The sequence below is a fragment of the Coregonus lavaretus genome, assembly GCF_964263955.1.
Source record: "Coregonus lavaretus genome assembly, chromosome: 36".
Classification (NCBI taxonomy): domain Eukaryota; kingdom Metazoa; phylum Chordata; class Actinopteri; order Salmoniformes; family Salmonidae; genus Coregonus; species Coregonus lavaretus.
Window position 1 is genome coordinate 24822302 of NC_140023.1, and position 15449 is coordinate 24837750.

Consider the following 15449-nt stretch of genomic DNA (forward strand, 5'->3'; position numbering starts at 1 on the left):
CCCTGTGTGTGGTATAACTGTTGATTTAGTGTTAGGTGGCCCTTCAACGTGTCGTGGAGCTCTTTCAGTATCTGCTCAAAGAAGTGTTATTTCTCTTTAGTAACCTTTCGTTCAACTCTCCCCCTCCATCCTGCTCTCTATCCTCTATCCTCTTCCATTTCTATCTCCTTCCCTCCTCTCTCCTCTTCCACTCTCTCCTCCCTCTCCTCCCCTCTCTCCCTCATCTCCCCTCATCCCTCTCTCTCCCCTCTTTCCTCATCCCCCTCCCCTCCTCCCCTCTCTCCCCCAGGCTCTGGTTGTATCGAACGATGCCCGTAAGGAGTCGACGGTCGGGGAGACGGTGAACCTGATGTCGGCCGACGCTCAGCGATTCAATGACGTTGTTAACTTCATCCACCTGCTGTGGTCGTGCCCACTGCAGATAGCACTCGCTATCGTCTTCCTGTGGATAGAGCTGGGGCCTGCTGTACTGGCTGGATTGGCTGTCATGGTCCTCATGGTGCCCATCAACGGTCTGTTGGCCACCAAGTCCAGGACCTTTCAGGTTAGGAAGGGGAGAGGGGGAAGAGAAGGAGGGAAAAGGGGGAGGGAGAAGGTAGGGAAGAGGGAGGTAGAACCTGCAATACTGGCTGTCATGGTTCTCATCCATGGTGCCCATCAATGGTCTGGAGGAGGAATAACAAGAGTGAGGGGAGGATGGGGAAGGGGAAGGGAGAGGCTGATGTGTTGGACTCAGTGACCTCAGTTTGAGTTCTGGTCGGGCCAGCCCCTGGAATTTGCTACAATATTATCATACTGTACAGTGAGGGGAAAAAGTATTTGATCCCCTGCTGATTTTGTACGTTTGCCCACTGACAAAGAAATTATCAGTCTATAATTTTAATGGTAGGTTTATGTGAACAGTGAGAGACAGAATAACAACAAAAAAATTGAGAAAAACGCATGTCAAAAATGTTATAAATTGATTTGCATTTTAATGAGGGAAATAAGTATTTGACCTCCTCTCAATCAGAAAGATTTCTGGCTCCCAGGCGTCTTTTATACAGGTAACGAGCTGAGAGTAGGAGCACACTCTTGAAGGGAGTGCTCCTAATCTCAGCTTGTTACCTGTATAAAAGACACCTGTCCACAGAAGCAATCAATCAATCAGATTCCAAACTCTCCACCATGGCCAGGACCAAAGAGCTCTCCAAGGATGTCAGGGACAAGATTGTAGACCTACACAAGGCTGGAATGGGCTACAAGACCATCGCCAAGCAGCTTGGTGAGAAGGTGACAACAGTTGGTGCGATTATTCGCAAATGGAAGAAACACAAAATAACTGTCAATCTCCCTCGGCCTGGAGCTCCATGCAAGATCTCACCTCGTGGAGTTGCAATGATCATGAGAACGTTAAGTAATCAGCCCAGAACTACACGGGAGGATCTTGTCAATGATCTCAAGGCAGCTGGGACCATAGTTACCAAGAAAACAATTGGTAACACACTACGCCATGAAGGACTGAAATCCTGCAGCGCCTGCGAGGTCCCCCTGCTCAAGAAAGCACATATACAGGCCCGTCTGAAGTTTGCCAACGAACATCTGAATGATTCAGAGGAGAACTGGGTGAAAGGGTTGTGGTCAGATAAGACCAAAATCGAGCTCTTTGGCATCAACTCAACTCGTCGTGTTTGGAGGAGGAGGAATGCTGCCTATGACCCCAAGAACACCATCCCCACCGTCAAACATGGAGGTGGAAACATTATGCTTTGGGGGTGTTTTTCTGCTAAGGGGACAGGACAACTTCACCGCATCAAAGGGACTGCAAAGAGGAGTGGGACAAAATCCCTCCTGAGATGTGTGCAAACCTGGTGGCCAACTACAAGAAACGTCTGACCTCTGTGATTGCCAACAAGGGTTTTGCCACCAAGTACTAAATCATGTTTTGCAGAGGGGTCAAATACTTATTTCCCTCATTAAAATGCAAATCAATTTATAACATTTCTGACATGCGTTTTTTCTGGATTTTGTTGTTGTTATTCTGTCTCTCACTGTTCAAATAAACCTACCATAAAAATTATGGACTGATCATGTCTTTGTCAGTGGGCAAACGTACAAAATCAGCAGTGGGTCAAATATTTTTTTCCCTCACTGTACATACTTGGATTGTTCTCCACTGTGTTAAATCTAAATGGTGAAGCTTCAACAACAGTATTCTACATTAACTTATCTGTTTCTGGTGTTATTGGGTGCATGAGTTAATACATTTACTGTCATCAACAGCAGTTAGTGCAAAACCTTCTTACCTCACATTCCTATTTCTGTCTGTCTCTATTTTCAGATCGAGAACATGAAGTACAAAGACAAACGGATGAAAATCGTGAACGAGATGCTGAACGGCATCAAGGTATTAGCTTGAATAATAACATTGAATTAGGTTTAATAGGCTTAATATAACTGATTAAAGGCTCAATATACCTAATTAAAAGTATGTTAGAGCAATGGTGTGTGCTTGTCCTACTTCATATCTACAGTTTTCTTTGTCCCAGCACTAAACAGTGCATTTGACTATATATCTTAGAGATATTCTATCAACAGTACGTTATTAAGAGTACTTGAGTAAGAGGCCAATCTGAAATGTCATGGCATTAATAAGTTCGCTGTTGGAGCTAAGTGCAGGTAGTCAAGGTATTATAGTGCTCAATGGTAAAATCAAAATGTTCTACCATCACAGCTAAGCCAATATGACACCAATTTAAATTAAACTTTTCTGTTTGAGGAGGTTTGAATCCAAAGCAACCTGCCTACAAGTTGTTTGATGTACAATAGACCAACATAGCTACTGTAGTAGGCCAAAGTTGTGTGCTGGAAAACCTTGGTAGAGCATGGGTGAAGTAGGCCTTGTGGTGCTCATGTGAATGTTTTAAATTTTTTTGGCTTCAGACTTGCCTATTTCTTACTTAAATCATAGTTTTTGTGTTGAATTATAATAGTTTTGTAATAATTAGTACTGTAATATTATTTACCATACATTTTTAGTATTGTAATATTATAATATTGTAATATTTATTAAGCTTTCGGGCTCTACTGTAAGAAGAGCTAACTCCCTCTGAGCAGGCCTGTGTGTGTGCATGTGTGTGTGTGACTGTGTGTGTGTGTGTGTGACTTTGTGTGTGTGTGTGTGTGTGTGACTTTGTGTGTGTTTGTTGAAAATGAAAATGGCTGTGAAGTGCTGCTGCTTTGTGCTGCTGCTTTGTGCACATTTTAACCACCCGGGGATATTGCTCTGAACTAAAGAGCCACTTCAGACTTTCTCACCTGCCGTTACTCTTATTCCCACCTGTTCCACCTCCACCTCCACCTCCCCCTCTCCTTTTCTCATTTCCCTACCTCTCTCCCTCTTCTTCTCTCCTTCCCTCTCTCCCTTCCCTCTCTTCCCTCCCTCTCTTCCCTCATTCCCTCTCTTATTTTCTCCATCCCCCACCCCCCTCCCTCCAACCTCTCACTCTCTCCCTCCCCTCCCACTCTCCAGATCCTGAAGCTATATGCATGGGAACCATCATTCCAGAACCAGGTGATGGGGATCAGAGAACAAGAGCTGGGGGTCATGAGGAAGTTTGCCTACCTCTCCTCCGTCTCCACCTTCATCTTCTCCTGTGCCCCCGCCCTGGTGAGTACTGCGAGCGAGAGACACACATACACACACATACATACACACACACACACACACACACACACACACACACACACACACACACACACACACACACACACACACACACACTCTAACTAACCTGTGTATCTCTCCAGGTCTCCTTGGCAACCTTTGCAGTGTTTGTAGCAGTGGACTCAGAGAACGTTCTGGATGCAGGGAAAGCCTTCACCTCCATCTCTCTGTTCAACATCCTCCGCTTCCCTCTGGCATTCCTACCCATGCTCATAGCTGCAATGGTGCAGGTAGGACAACACACACGCACACACGCACACACACACACATACATCCACACACATGCACACACACTGCACGCACATCTTACATTTTTATTATTATATTGACATAATTAAGTCTAAATGACTTGTTTTTAGTTAATTTCGCTTACCCCAAAAATGCATTTACTTTAAGATAATTTGTCTTGTATCAATATATTCTGACTTGTATCGAACTATTTTTGGGTTAAAATAAGCAGTGCAGTAATATCATTTAGCTTGGTAAGACACACACACATACACACACACACTAAATACACTAAATGTGTGTTTGTCCCTCCAGACCAGCGTTTCTAAGACGCGTCTGGAGAAGTTCCTGGGAGGAGACGACCTGGACACCAACACCGTGCGTCACGACCCCAGCTTCAGTAGGTCACTGAGCTACTTGCTCTTTAACCCCAGAAAGCAAAACACTTTGAGACGGTTTCCCAGACACAGATTAAGCCTAGTCCCATGGACTAAGAAGCATTTTCAATTGAGAATCTCCATTTAGTCAAGGACTAGTCTTAATCTGTGTCCAGGAAACCGTCCCTTTATGTCAATACTTTAGTTGCATTAGTTGCATTTAGTTTGCCGGTACAATGAAACCAGTGGCATAGTGGTCAATAGTGCAAATGGCCAAGTTAAATCAAGCACCCCTCAAACCACAGGAAGCTGCTGAGGGGAGCACTGCTCATAATAGTGGCCGGAACGGAGCGAATGGAATGGCATCAGACACATGGAAACCTTGTGTTTGACGTATTTGATGCCATTCCACCAATTCCGCTCCAGCCATTACCATGAGCCTGTCCTCCCCAATTAAAGTGCCACCAACCTCCTGTGCCTCAAACGTGTGTCTATGTCTGTTCCCAGACACAGCCGTGAGTGTCTGTAATGGAACCTTCGCTTGGGAGAAAGATGCTGAACCTGTTCTCAAAAAGTGAGTTTCCCTCCTCTGTGGTTGTGTGGGTGTGTGTGTGCTTTAACAGAGAAGTCAAATATCAAATCAAAGTTTATTGTCATATGCACTGGATACAGGGTAGTGTACACAGTACAACGGATTGCTAACTTTCAGTTTAACCTCTCCTGTCAGTACAGCAGCTATTAAAAGTGTAAAAAAATGGTTCAATAAATACTCAGATATGCCTTGAGAGGTGTGGCTTTTGCAATCATCACCTCTGCTTTGTTAAATGTGTTGTGTGCGCGTGTGTTTGTGTATGTGTCAGTGTGTCATTGGAAATTAAGCCCGGCAGGCTGGTAGCAGTGGTGGGAGTGGTGGGTTCTGGGAAATCTTCTCTGATATCAGCAATGCTGGGAGAGATGCACAGTGCAAAGGGCTTCATCAATGTACAGGTAACACACACACACGTCATACAGTTAATAATAATTGTTTTTACTGTTTTAATACTCGCATTAAATACTCAAATTAGTCAATATGACCTATTTTAAAATAATGTATTGATTTGACAAAAACACAAACATCACAAAATGACACTGACACATTCAACAATTTCAAAGAGAGTGTGTGTGTGGGGGGGAGGGGTAAATAAATAAACAAACAATACAGAAGACAGATATACACTTAGATACGGTCCATTTTTTTTCCAGGAGTGGGGCAGTCCCACTCCTCTCCTATTTTTTATTGGATAGGATAGTGAGAGGAGAGAGCGTGCTGGAATAGCAGTGTGCTGGATTCGAACCCATGCTGCAGCAGAATGTGTTCCCGAGGCAGCGGCTTAGACCATTAGACCCCATTTTTTTTGGTCACACACACCTGATAAGTGCAGTGAAATGTGTTGTTTTTACATGGTCAGCCATAGTAGTATGGTGCCCCTGGAGCAAATTAGGGTTAAGTGCCTTGCTGAATGGCAAACCGACAGTTTTATCACCTTCTTGGCTCAGGTATTTCAAACCAGGAACCTTTTGGTTACTGTCTCAACGCTCTAATCGCTAGGCTACCTGCTTCTAATTAGATTTAGTTCTTGACAAAACTGACAGCTCTGGTCCAATTTGAACGTATGCAGCCTCACAGTTAACCTTTCCAATATAAGAACGCTGAAAAAAGCATGATTGCACACACTGCAGGTTGATGGAACCGTTTCCCAGTGATTGGCTGCACCTCCATATTTGGACAGTGAAGCTTACATTTTAAATGTGGCTCTATTATCCAGCGTTTTGGATTTGAGATCAAGTGTTTTATGAGGCGACAGGACAGAATGTCACCTTTTATTTGTGAGTATTTTCATACATATCTGTTTACCATTTAGAAATGAAAGCTCTTTATGTATCTAGTCCCCCATTTCAAGAAGTCATAAGTATTTGGACAAATTCACTTGTAGTGTATTAAAGTAGTCAAAAGTGTAGTATTTGGTTCCATATACCTAGCACGCAATGACTCTATCAGGGTTGTTCCTCTGCAAACTCGTTGGATGCATTTGCAGTTGGATTTGGCTGTTTGGGGTTATGTTCTGTCCAATAGGAGCTGAATGGTGAATGATGACTGGAGTAATTTTCTTTCTAAGTGATTAGGTGTTTCTGAATAATTCTAAATCAATCCGATATGCCATGATTAAGAAAAATTCCATGAATAATAATGAGCGAGAAAGTTACAGAGGCCTCAAAAAAAAACATGCTAACATCTCACCATTACCAATAACAGGGGAGGTTAGCATTTTTGGGGGGCATTGACACTGATATAGGCCTACTGTAAAATACATTATGTCTGAGCTATGGACATGCCAAATGTTGTCAATAAGCAAGATTAAATTCACTATTGATAAGACGTAAAAAGACAGTGAATAATTCCAATCAAATTCTAATAAAAAGAAACAACAACTTGTTTTAAATAGGCTATGTCTAATTACAGTTACAGACACCCTAATTGCACCCCATGGGCATATAATATTCAAATCAAATCACATTTTATTAGGCCTAAGACAACGTAGACTGTGGAACTTTTCACAGGAGCTGGAAAATGATCCAATATAAAGAGAAAGGGGGAATGTCCACTATATACATATATATATATATATATATATATATATATATATATATATATATATATATATATATATATATATATATATATATATATATATATATATATATATATATATATATATATATATATATATATATATATAGCTAAGCTTACTATTGCTGTTGAAATGGCCAGTAGTGAGGTTTGCCACGTGAAAAGTAAACAAACAAACAAACAGGCAAATATAGCCTACAAGTGGATTCAGAACCACAGACAGCGATCGGAATACCCTCGATTTGACAGTTAGGTCCAACAGAGGAAAGTGGAAGATGCATTTTTTGACAGAATAATAATGAAAAACAATAAGCAGTCTTTTTAAATTACTTGATGTTCCTAAACAGGCGTACTACAGTCACTGACACCTTTCATGCAATGGGCATTGCACATAATGAGTCCAAATGTTTCACAGAAGCTGTACAAAAATTATGTCCAATTGAAATAAAAAAAGGGAATGTCTGTTGACTGTTTTGAAGCTCGTGATATTTTAATAAAACGTTGGTGATGTACATGAGGCTACTGTGTGTGACTCCGCTGGCAAAATCAATGCTATAACCAAATGCGTTACCGCTAACACTAGCTTTTGGTCGGTCTTAAATATCCCTAGTTGCGCCTATTGGCACACCTCAAATATTTCCACCCCTTAAATTGCAAAACTGACGTGCATTTGACACTTCCGCCTCCTTACCACCAGCCGAAAATAGAGCCCTTTAAGTGAATTTGTCCAAATACTTATGACTTCTTCAAATGGGGGAGACTAGATACATAAAGTGATTTAATTTCTAAACTGTAAAACAGATAAGTATGAAAATACCCTCAAATAAAAGGTGAAATGATGTACTGTTGCCTGATATGAAACATTTTATTTCAAATCCAAAATGCTGGAGTATAGAGCCAAATTGAAAAATTCAGCGTTGTTGTCCAAATACATATAGAGGAGAGTGTAAATGTCATTGCTAAAACTCTCTCTCTCCTCTTGCACTCTCTCCCCTCCCTTTCTTCCCACCCACTCCTTTTCCCTCTCTCCTCCTTCTTCACTCCCTCCCCTGCCTCTCTACCCACCCACCCACTCCCTTTCTCTCTCTCCTCCTGCACTCCCTCCCCTCCCTCTTTCCCACCCACTCCCTCTCTGTCGCCCACACTCCTTCCTCCCACCTCTTCCCTCTTCTGTCTCCCCTTCCGTCTCTGCTCTCTTCAGGGGTCGATAGCCTTCGTGCCCCAGCAGGCCTGGATCCAGAACGCCACTCTCAGGGACAACATCCTGTTTGGCTCCCCACTGGAGGACTCTCGTTTCCAGGCTACGCTGGAGGCCTGCGCCCTAGGGCCCGACCTGGAGTTGTTGCCTGGGGGAGACCAGACTGAGATCGGGGAGAAGGTGAGAGAGGACTGGGTGGTCTGGAGGTGGTTAGGGGAGAGAGGCTGGGGAGAACTCATTGAGATTGGGTCTGAGTCCCAAATGGGCCTTTGAATCATAGTCAGTCAGTGTGTACACTAAAAACAACAAATTCACGTGTCAGTGATGATGGACCGTGTTTTTGATGGACCCTGTTTTTCCATCAACACAGCTCATTTAAATGCAAAAACTATGTTCTATCTCTATGGATAATGCCATCTCTCGTATCCAGCTAATGACCATGGTGGGGTCAATTTCATTTCAATTCAGTCAATTCAAGAAGTAAACTGTACAGCTAATTAAAATTCTAATGCCATAGAGATTCAACTATATTATTTCTCTATAGCTAATTCCATCTCTCGTGTCCAGGTATTGACCTATGTCCCCGTTTCCCTCCCCTCCCCTCTCCTCCGCTCTCTTCTCCTCTCCTCCCTTCCCCTCTCCTTTCCTCCCCCAGGGTATTAACCTGTCCGGGGGTCAGAAGCAGCGTGTGAGCCTGGCCAGGGCAGCCTACAGCCAGGCTGACGTTTACCTACTGGATGACCCTCTCTCAGCCGTAGACTCTCATGTGGGCAAACATCTGTTTGAGGAGGTGGTGGGACCGACAGGAATACTCAAGGATAAGGTGAGTGGAATGGCTAACCAAATAAATTAGCTAAATTAGATCAACAGACAGATGGATGAATGGACGGACGCACATATGTCCTATCTCTCTGATCCCTCCGTGGACTTGTGACCCATGGAGTACAGTTTCTCTCCTCTCCTCTCCTCCACCTCCTTCTCCTTTCTCTCCTCTCCTCTCCTGCCCAACCTCCTCTCATCCCCTCCCTCTTCTCTTCCTCCTCATCCTCTTCCTCATCGTCCTCCTCTCTTACACCTTCTCCCTCTGTAGACCCGTATCTTGGTGACCCATGGAGTGAGCTTCCTGCCCTATGTGGATGAGATCGTTGTATTGAAAGACGGATGTGTTTCTGAGGTCGGGTCATACCAAAGTCTCAAGGACAGCAAGGGGGCTTTCTCTGAGTTCCTGGACACCTATGCTAAAGAGGAGGGCAAGAAACACACTGGTGAGTGTGTGTGTGTGTATAACTGTCTTTGTTGTCTGTGTGTGTGTAACTGGCTGTGTGTGTGTGTAACTGGTTGTGTGTGTGTGTTTATCAACAGACCCAACCTCTGACTGTGAGGAGGTGGAGCTAGTCCCAGATTTACAGGATCCTCAGGCAGACGCCCCTCCTGAAGACATTGTCTCTATCACCCTGAAGAGAGAGAGCAGCATCCGACGCAGCCAACGCAATGGAAGGTAGGAGAGAGAGAGCGAGAGAGAAAGAAGGAGAGAGAGTCTGAAATGGCTCTTTAGTTCAGAGCCAGATTCCCGGGTGGTTAAAAGGTACACAAAGCAACAGCCATTTTCAATAAACCATACAAAGCCTGTACACAAATGCATGCATGCGCATGCACACATTCACACACACACACACACACAGACAAAAATCTAAGGGCACACAAAGAACGTGAGGATGGCTGGGGGTTGGTTCGAGGATGGCTGGGGGTTGGTCCGAGGATGGCTGGGGGTTGGTCCAAGGATGGCTGGGGGGTGTTCCGAGGATGGCTGGGGGGTGGTCTGAGGATGGCTGGGGGGTGGTCAGAGGATGGCTGGGGGGTGGTTCCGAGGATGGCTGGGGAGTGGTCCGATGATGGCTGGGGGGGTGGTCTGAGGATGGCTGGGGGGTGGTGTGAGGATGGCTGGGGGGTGGTCCGAGGATGGCTGGGGAGTGGTCCGATGATGGCTGGGGGGGTGGTCTGCGGATGGCTGGGGGTTGGAGAATTTAGCATTTTTCAAACACCTGAAACAGCCTTTTCCTGGAATCTAGAGCCATAATTATTATACTTCATTCTATGTAAAAAAAAAAAAAAAATGTTTATTTTTCTGCATATCTAAGCATACATCTTGAGCTGCCTGTATCCTCCTGACTGGTGTTTATTTTTGTATTAAAATATATATATATACTTTACCCCAATTTGCGATCCAGTCTCATCGCTGCAACTCCCCAATGGGCTCGGGAGAGGCAAAGGTTGATTCATGCGTCCTCCGAAACATGACCCGCCAAAACGCGCTTCTTAACACAGAAGCCAGCTGCACCAATGTGTTGGAGGAAACAGAATCCAGGCGCCCGGCCCACAACAAGGAGCGCAATGTGCCAAGTAAAGCCCCCCCGGCCAAACCCTCCCCTAACCCAGACGATGCTGGGCCAATTGTGCGCTACCCTATGTGACTCCCGGTCACAGCCTACAGTATGCTAAAATCTGGGTAAAAGATGGAAAGGAACGTGAGTCTTATTCAGTACATCTAGTAATTGCTAACTTTTCCAAAGTCAAAAAATCTTGCCAGCAGGCATGCCAGCTAAGATCGTTAGACAAGCTAGCTACTATAACTTGATTTATAGCCTGAAATGGCTTCTTGGCAGCTAGTTATGAGGTTGGGAGATTGGGAACCTATTTGGACTAGCTAAAGCCAACTTCATAAAATTGCTATTTAAAAAATATATATATATTATTATTTACAACACATACAACATATCACACTAACCAAACAACAAAACACACCACATGTAAACACGACACATTGTTCTCGCTCATCCTGGTACAAATAATTTTGACTCATAAAGGCACATTTCTATACTTTCCTTTATTTTCTTTGCGAATCACAATTTCATCCAAACAATACATCAAAATAAGGATGTTGCATATATGGACATTTATAACGAAATTTCAAAAACAATAAATAAATAGGTACTTAATATTATGAATAATGATAGTTTCTCATTATATACATGATTTGTATGAATGACATATTATTGATTGATATAATGATTTTGTATCAATACACATGATTGGTATTAATTACATATTATAAATAACATACATTTCCCCATGTTTTCATTCACTCCAAGACAGTAACTTCAAACTTGGGCCATATTTCTTCATATTCTTTTGACTTTGCATTATCCATTTGCAATAGTTTTATCAAATTTGACAGTGTTCATTGACAGTTTGAGCCATTCTGCAAATGTTCCTCTCCCAATGCCTTAAAATTACCCTTTTAGCAATGCGAGTTGGGGTCCTGAGCATGGAAGAATTTGGTGTATTTTCTGGGAGGTTAATTCCCAGCAAGATAAAGCCTGCATTTGAGTGTAGTCTATTTTCTATTGCGCCTTGAAATAGAGATAATATCATTTTCCAATATGTTTCCAACTTAGGACACTTGACCAAGATATACAAGCCCGGCATCATCTGATTTACATCTCCAACATTTGCGGTCGGTTGTCATTTTTGCCTTTTACATTTTAGAGGGAGTCCAGTAACTTCTATTAATTATATTATACTGAACCATTTGTGCTTTAGACTCTCTGCGTGTTTAAAAAAAGTTTTTCCACACCTTTTTCTATTCAATTTATTGTATATTCATCTTCAAATCTTTACCCCATTTTTCTCTTAAGGGAAGGTTTAGTCCCCTTGCTTTTTTGTTTAAGAATTTATACACCCTGGATGCCAGGTGGTCTTTGGAATGGACACCCTTTATGAAACTTTCCAATTCGTTCAAATCATGTTTAAATGTGTTGTTCTATCGGCCGACTTGACTGCCTGTACAATCTGAATGATTGTAAAATGGTTGGTAGAGCCGGTCTTATCCTTCAGTTCATTCAGATCCATAATTTTACCATCTTTATACAAATCAGACACGGTCCAAACTCCATCTGTAGCCAATCTCTCCACAATAACGGTCTGTGATTGATTAATATGTGCAGATTGCTCCAGATGGTTGCTTAAAAAGAGGTACATAAGGAGACTGCACATTTATTTCCAACAATTTTAAGAACGTTCCAAGAAGCAGATATTGTTGGAATGTTCTTTCAGTATTCAGGTAGCATTCCGTATGCTATCAATCTAAGTGGCATGGGGTGGAACATTTCTTCTTCAATTGCTACCCAAGAGGGGGGTTATTTTGGTGGGTAGAGCCAGTATATAATTGGTCTGGCTACATACAGTGATGGAAAAAAGTATTTGATCCCCTGCTGATTTTGTACGTTTACCCACTGACAAAGACATGATCAGTCTATAATTTTAATGATAGGTTTATTTGAACAGTGAGAGACATAATAACAACAACAAAATCCAGAAAAACGCATGTCAAAAATGTTATAAATTGATTTGCATTTTAATGAGGGGAAATAAGTATCTGACCCCCTCTCAATCAGAAAGATTTCTGGCTCCCAGGTGTCTTTTATACAGGTAACGAGCTGAGATTAGGAGCACACTCTTAAAGGGAGTGCTCCTAATCTCAGCTTGTTACCTGTATAAAAGACACCTGTCCACAGAAGCAATCAATAAATCAGATGCCAAACTCTCCACCATGGCCAAGACCAAAGAGCTCTCCAAGGATGTCAGGGACAAGATTGTTGACCTACACAAGGCTGGAATGGGCTACAAGACCATCACCAAGCAGCTTGGTGAGAAGGTGACAACAGTTGGTGCGATTATTCGCAAATGGAAGAAACACAAAAGAACTGTCAATCTCCCTCAGCCTGGGGCTCCATGCAAGACTCACCTCGTGGAGTTGCAATGATCATGAGAACGGTGAGGAATCAGCCCAGAACTATACAGGAGGATCTTGTCAATGATCTCAAGGCAGCTGGGACCATAGTCACCAAGAAAACAATTGGTTTTCACACTACGCCGTGAAGGACTGAAATCCTGCAGCGCCCGCAAGTTCCCCCTGCTCAAGAAAGCACATATACATGCCCGTCTGAAGTTTGCCAATGAACATCTGAATGATTCAGAGGAGAACTGGGTGAAAGTGTTGTGGTCAGATCAGACCAAAATCGAGCTCTTTGGCATCAACTCAACTCACCGTGTTTGGAGGAGGAGGAATGCTGCCTATGACCCCAAGAACACCATCCCCACCGTCAAACATGGAGGTGGAAACATTATGCTTTGGGGGTGTTTTTCTGCTAAGGGGACAGGACAACTTCATCGCATCAAAGGGAAGATGGATGGGCCATGTACCGTCAAATCTTGGGTGAGAACCTCCTTCCCTCAGCCAGGGCATTGAAAATGGGTTGTGGATATGTATTCCAGCATGACAATGACCCAAAACACACGGCCATAGCAACAAAGGAGTGGCTCAAGAAGAAGCACATTAAGGTCCTGGAGTGGCCTAGCCAGTCTCCAGACCTTAATCCCATAGAAAATCTGTGGAGGGAGCTGAAGGTTCGATTTGCCAAACGTCAGCCTCAAAACTTTAATGACTTGGAGAAGATCTGCAAAGAGGTGTGGGAAGAAATCCCTCCTGAGATGTGTGCAAACCTGGTGGCCAACTACAAGAAACGTCTGACCTCTGTGATTGCCAACAAGGGTTTTGCCACCAAGTACTAAGTCATGTTTTGCAGAGGGGTCAAATACTTATTTCCCTCATTAAAATGCAAATCAATTCATAACATTTTTGACATGCGTTTTTCTGGACTTTTTTGTTGTTATTCTGTCTCTCACTGTTCAAATAAACCTACCATTAAAATTATAGACTGATCATGTCTTTGTCAGTGGGCAAACGTACAAAATCAGCAGGGGATCAAATACTTTTTTCCCTCACTGTATGACATGTAATATGTTTTAATATCAGGAAGTGCCATGCCACCTTTATATTTTGGCATCATTAGTTTCTATAAGCCGATGCGGTGTTGCTTTGAATTCCATATACATTTAGTGATAATTTAATTGATCTTCTTAAAGAAGGGATTGCGGTAGATTGAGAGGTAACATGCTTAGTTTGTAATTGATTGTTGGAGCCACTGTCATTTTTATTATTTCAATTCTTGCTCGGAACGTTAAAAAGAGGGAGGACCATCTTACAAAGTCTGCTTTCAAGGAATTCACAATAGCTTCCAAGTTCTCTTCAACCATTAACTTAATATTTGATGATAGGAAAATACCAAGATATTTCAGACCTTCCGGAGCCCAAACAAAATTTAAATCTGAAATTTGGTCTTCAGTACATAGATCATTTATCGGAGTAACCTCTGACTATTTCCAGTTTATTTTGAAGCCAGCAATCTCTGACCAACTTAAGTAGCCCCGTAATTGACGTTTTTGGATTCCTAACAAACAATAACATGTCATCTGCATACACTGCCAGTTTATGCTCATGCTTTACCACCACAATACCTTCAATATCAGTTATCATCTTATGGCTTCTGCTAATGGTTCTAATGCTAAAACAAAGGGCAAGGGAGACATCGGACATCCCTGCCTTGTGCCCCTCTCCAACGGAAATAAATAATATATAATACCATTTGTTATAACTGCTGCTATAGGGCTATTGTATATATCGGAAACCCATCTTATAATTAAAGGACCAAACCCAAATCTTTCTATTGTATAGAATAAAAATGTCCACTCTACTTGATTAAACGCTTTTTCAGCGTCAAGTGATAATGCTACAGCTGGTACCTTCAACATCACAGCTTTATACACCAAAATGCCCCTGCATTATCTGAGCTACATCGATTTGAAATGAAACCAACCTGGTCAGTTGAAATCAAAGGGTGAATAACTTTCCTAAGTCTGTTTGCTAATAATTTAGAAAGTATCTTAAAAATCAACATTCAGTAAAGCGATTGGTCTATGGTTAGAGCATTGAGACAGGTCTTTCCCCCTTTAGCAATGAGTGTGATAATTGCCTCAGCAGTAGTTCCATTTACAATACCATGATCCAAAACATTATTATACCGTCTAAGCAGTATTGGTGAAAGTATAGTTGCAAACTGCTTATAAAATTCTGAGGTATAACCATCACTTCCCGGTGCCTCTAATTTTGGGAGCTCTACAATGGCATCGTGGATTTCCTGTATTGAGATTGGTTCATCCAGTTGGGACTTAAGCACATCGTGCAACTTTGGTAAATTAATGCAATCAAAAAAAGTCTAAAGGTCTTTCTCAGTACAATACGTTTTTGAGTTGTAGAAATACTTACATAAGTATTCAGACCCTTTACTCAATACTTTGTTGAAGCACCTTTGG

At 42.5% G+C, this 15449-nt stretch overlaps 1 protein-coding gene across 2 annotated transcripts in view; it reads left to right on the top strand.

Moving 5' to 3' along the window:
* Positions 1-15449, top strand: part of abcc2 (ATP binding cassette subfamily C member 2) — an 81394-nt gene that overhangs the window by 24521 nt on the left and 41424 nt on the right. For both annotated transcript variants that reach the window (XM_084153715.1, XM_084153714.1), the window contains 11 exons: positions 290-544; positions 2321-2386; positions 3512-3649; positions 3790-3936; positions 4250-4334; positions 4819-4885; positions 5172-5298; positions 8181-8357; positions 8833-9000; positions 9268-9442; positions 9540-9675. In XM_084153715.1, the coding sequence (XP_084009841.1) occupies positions 290-544; positions 2321-2386; positions 3512-3649; positions 3790-3936; positions 4250-4334; positions 4819-4885; positions 5172-5298; positions 8181-8357; positions 8833-9000; positions 9268-9442; positions 9540-9675 (1541 nt within the window). The remainder of the gene's footprint in view (positions 1-289; positions 545-2320; positions 2387-3511; positions 3650-3789; positions 3937-4249; positions 4335-4818; positions 4886-5171; positions 5299-8180; positions 8358-8832; positions 9001-9267; positions 9443-9539; positions 9676-15449) is intronic.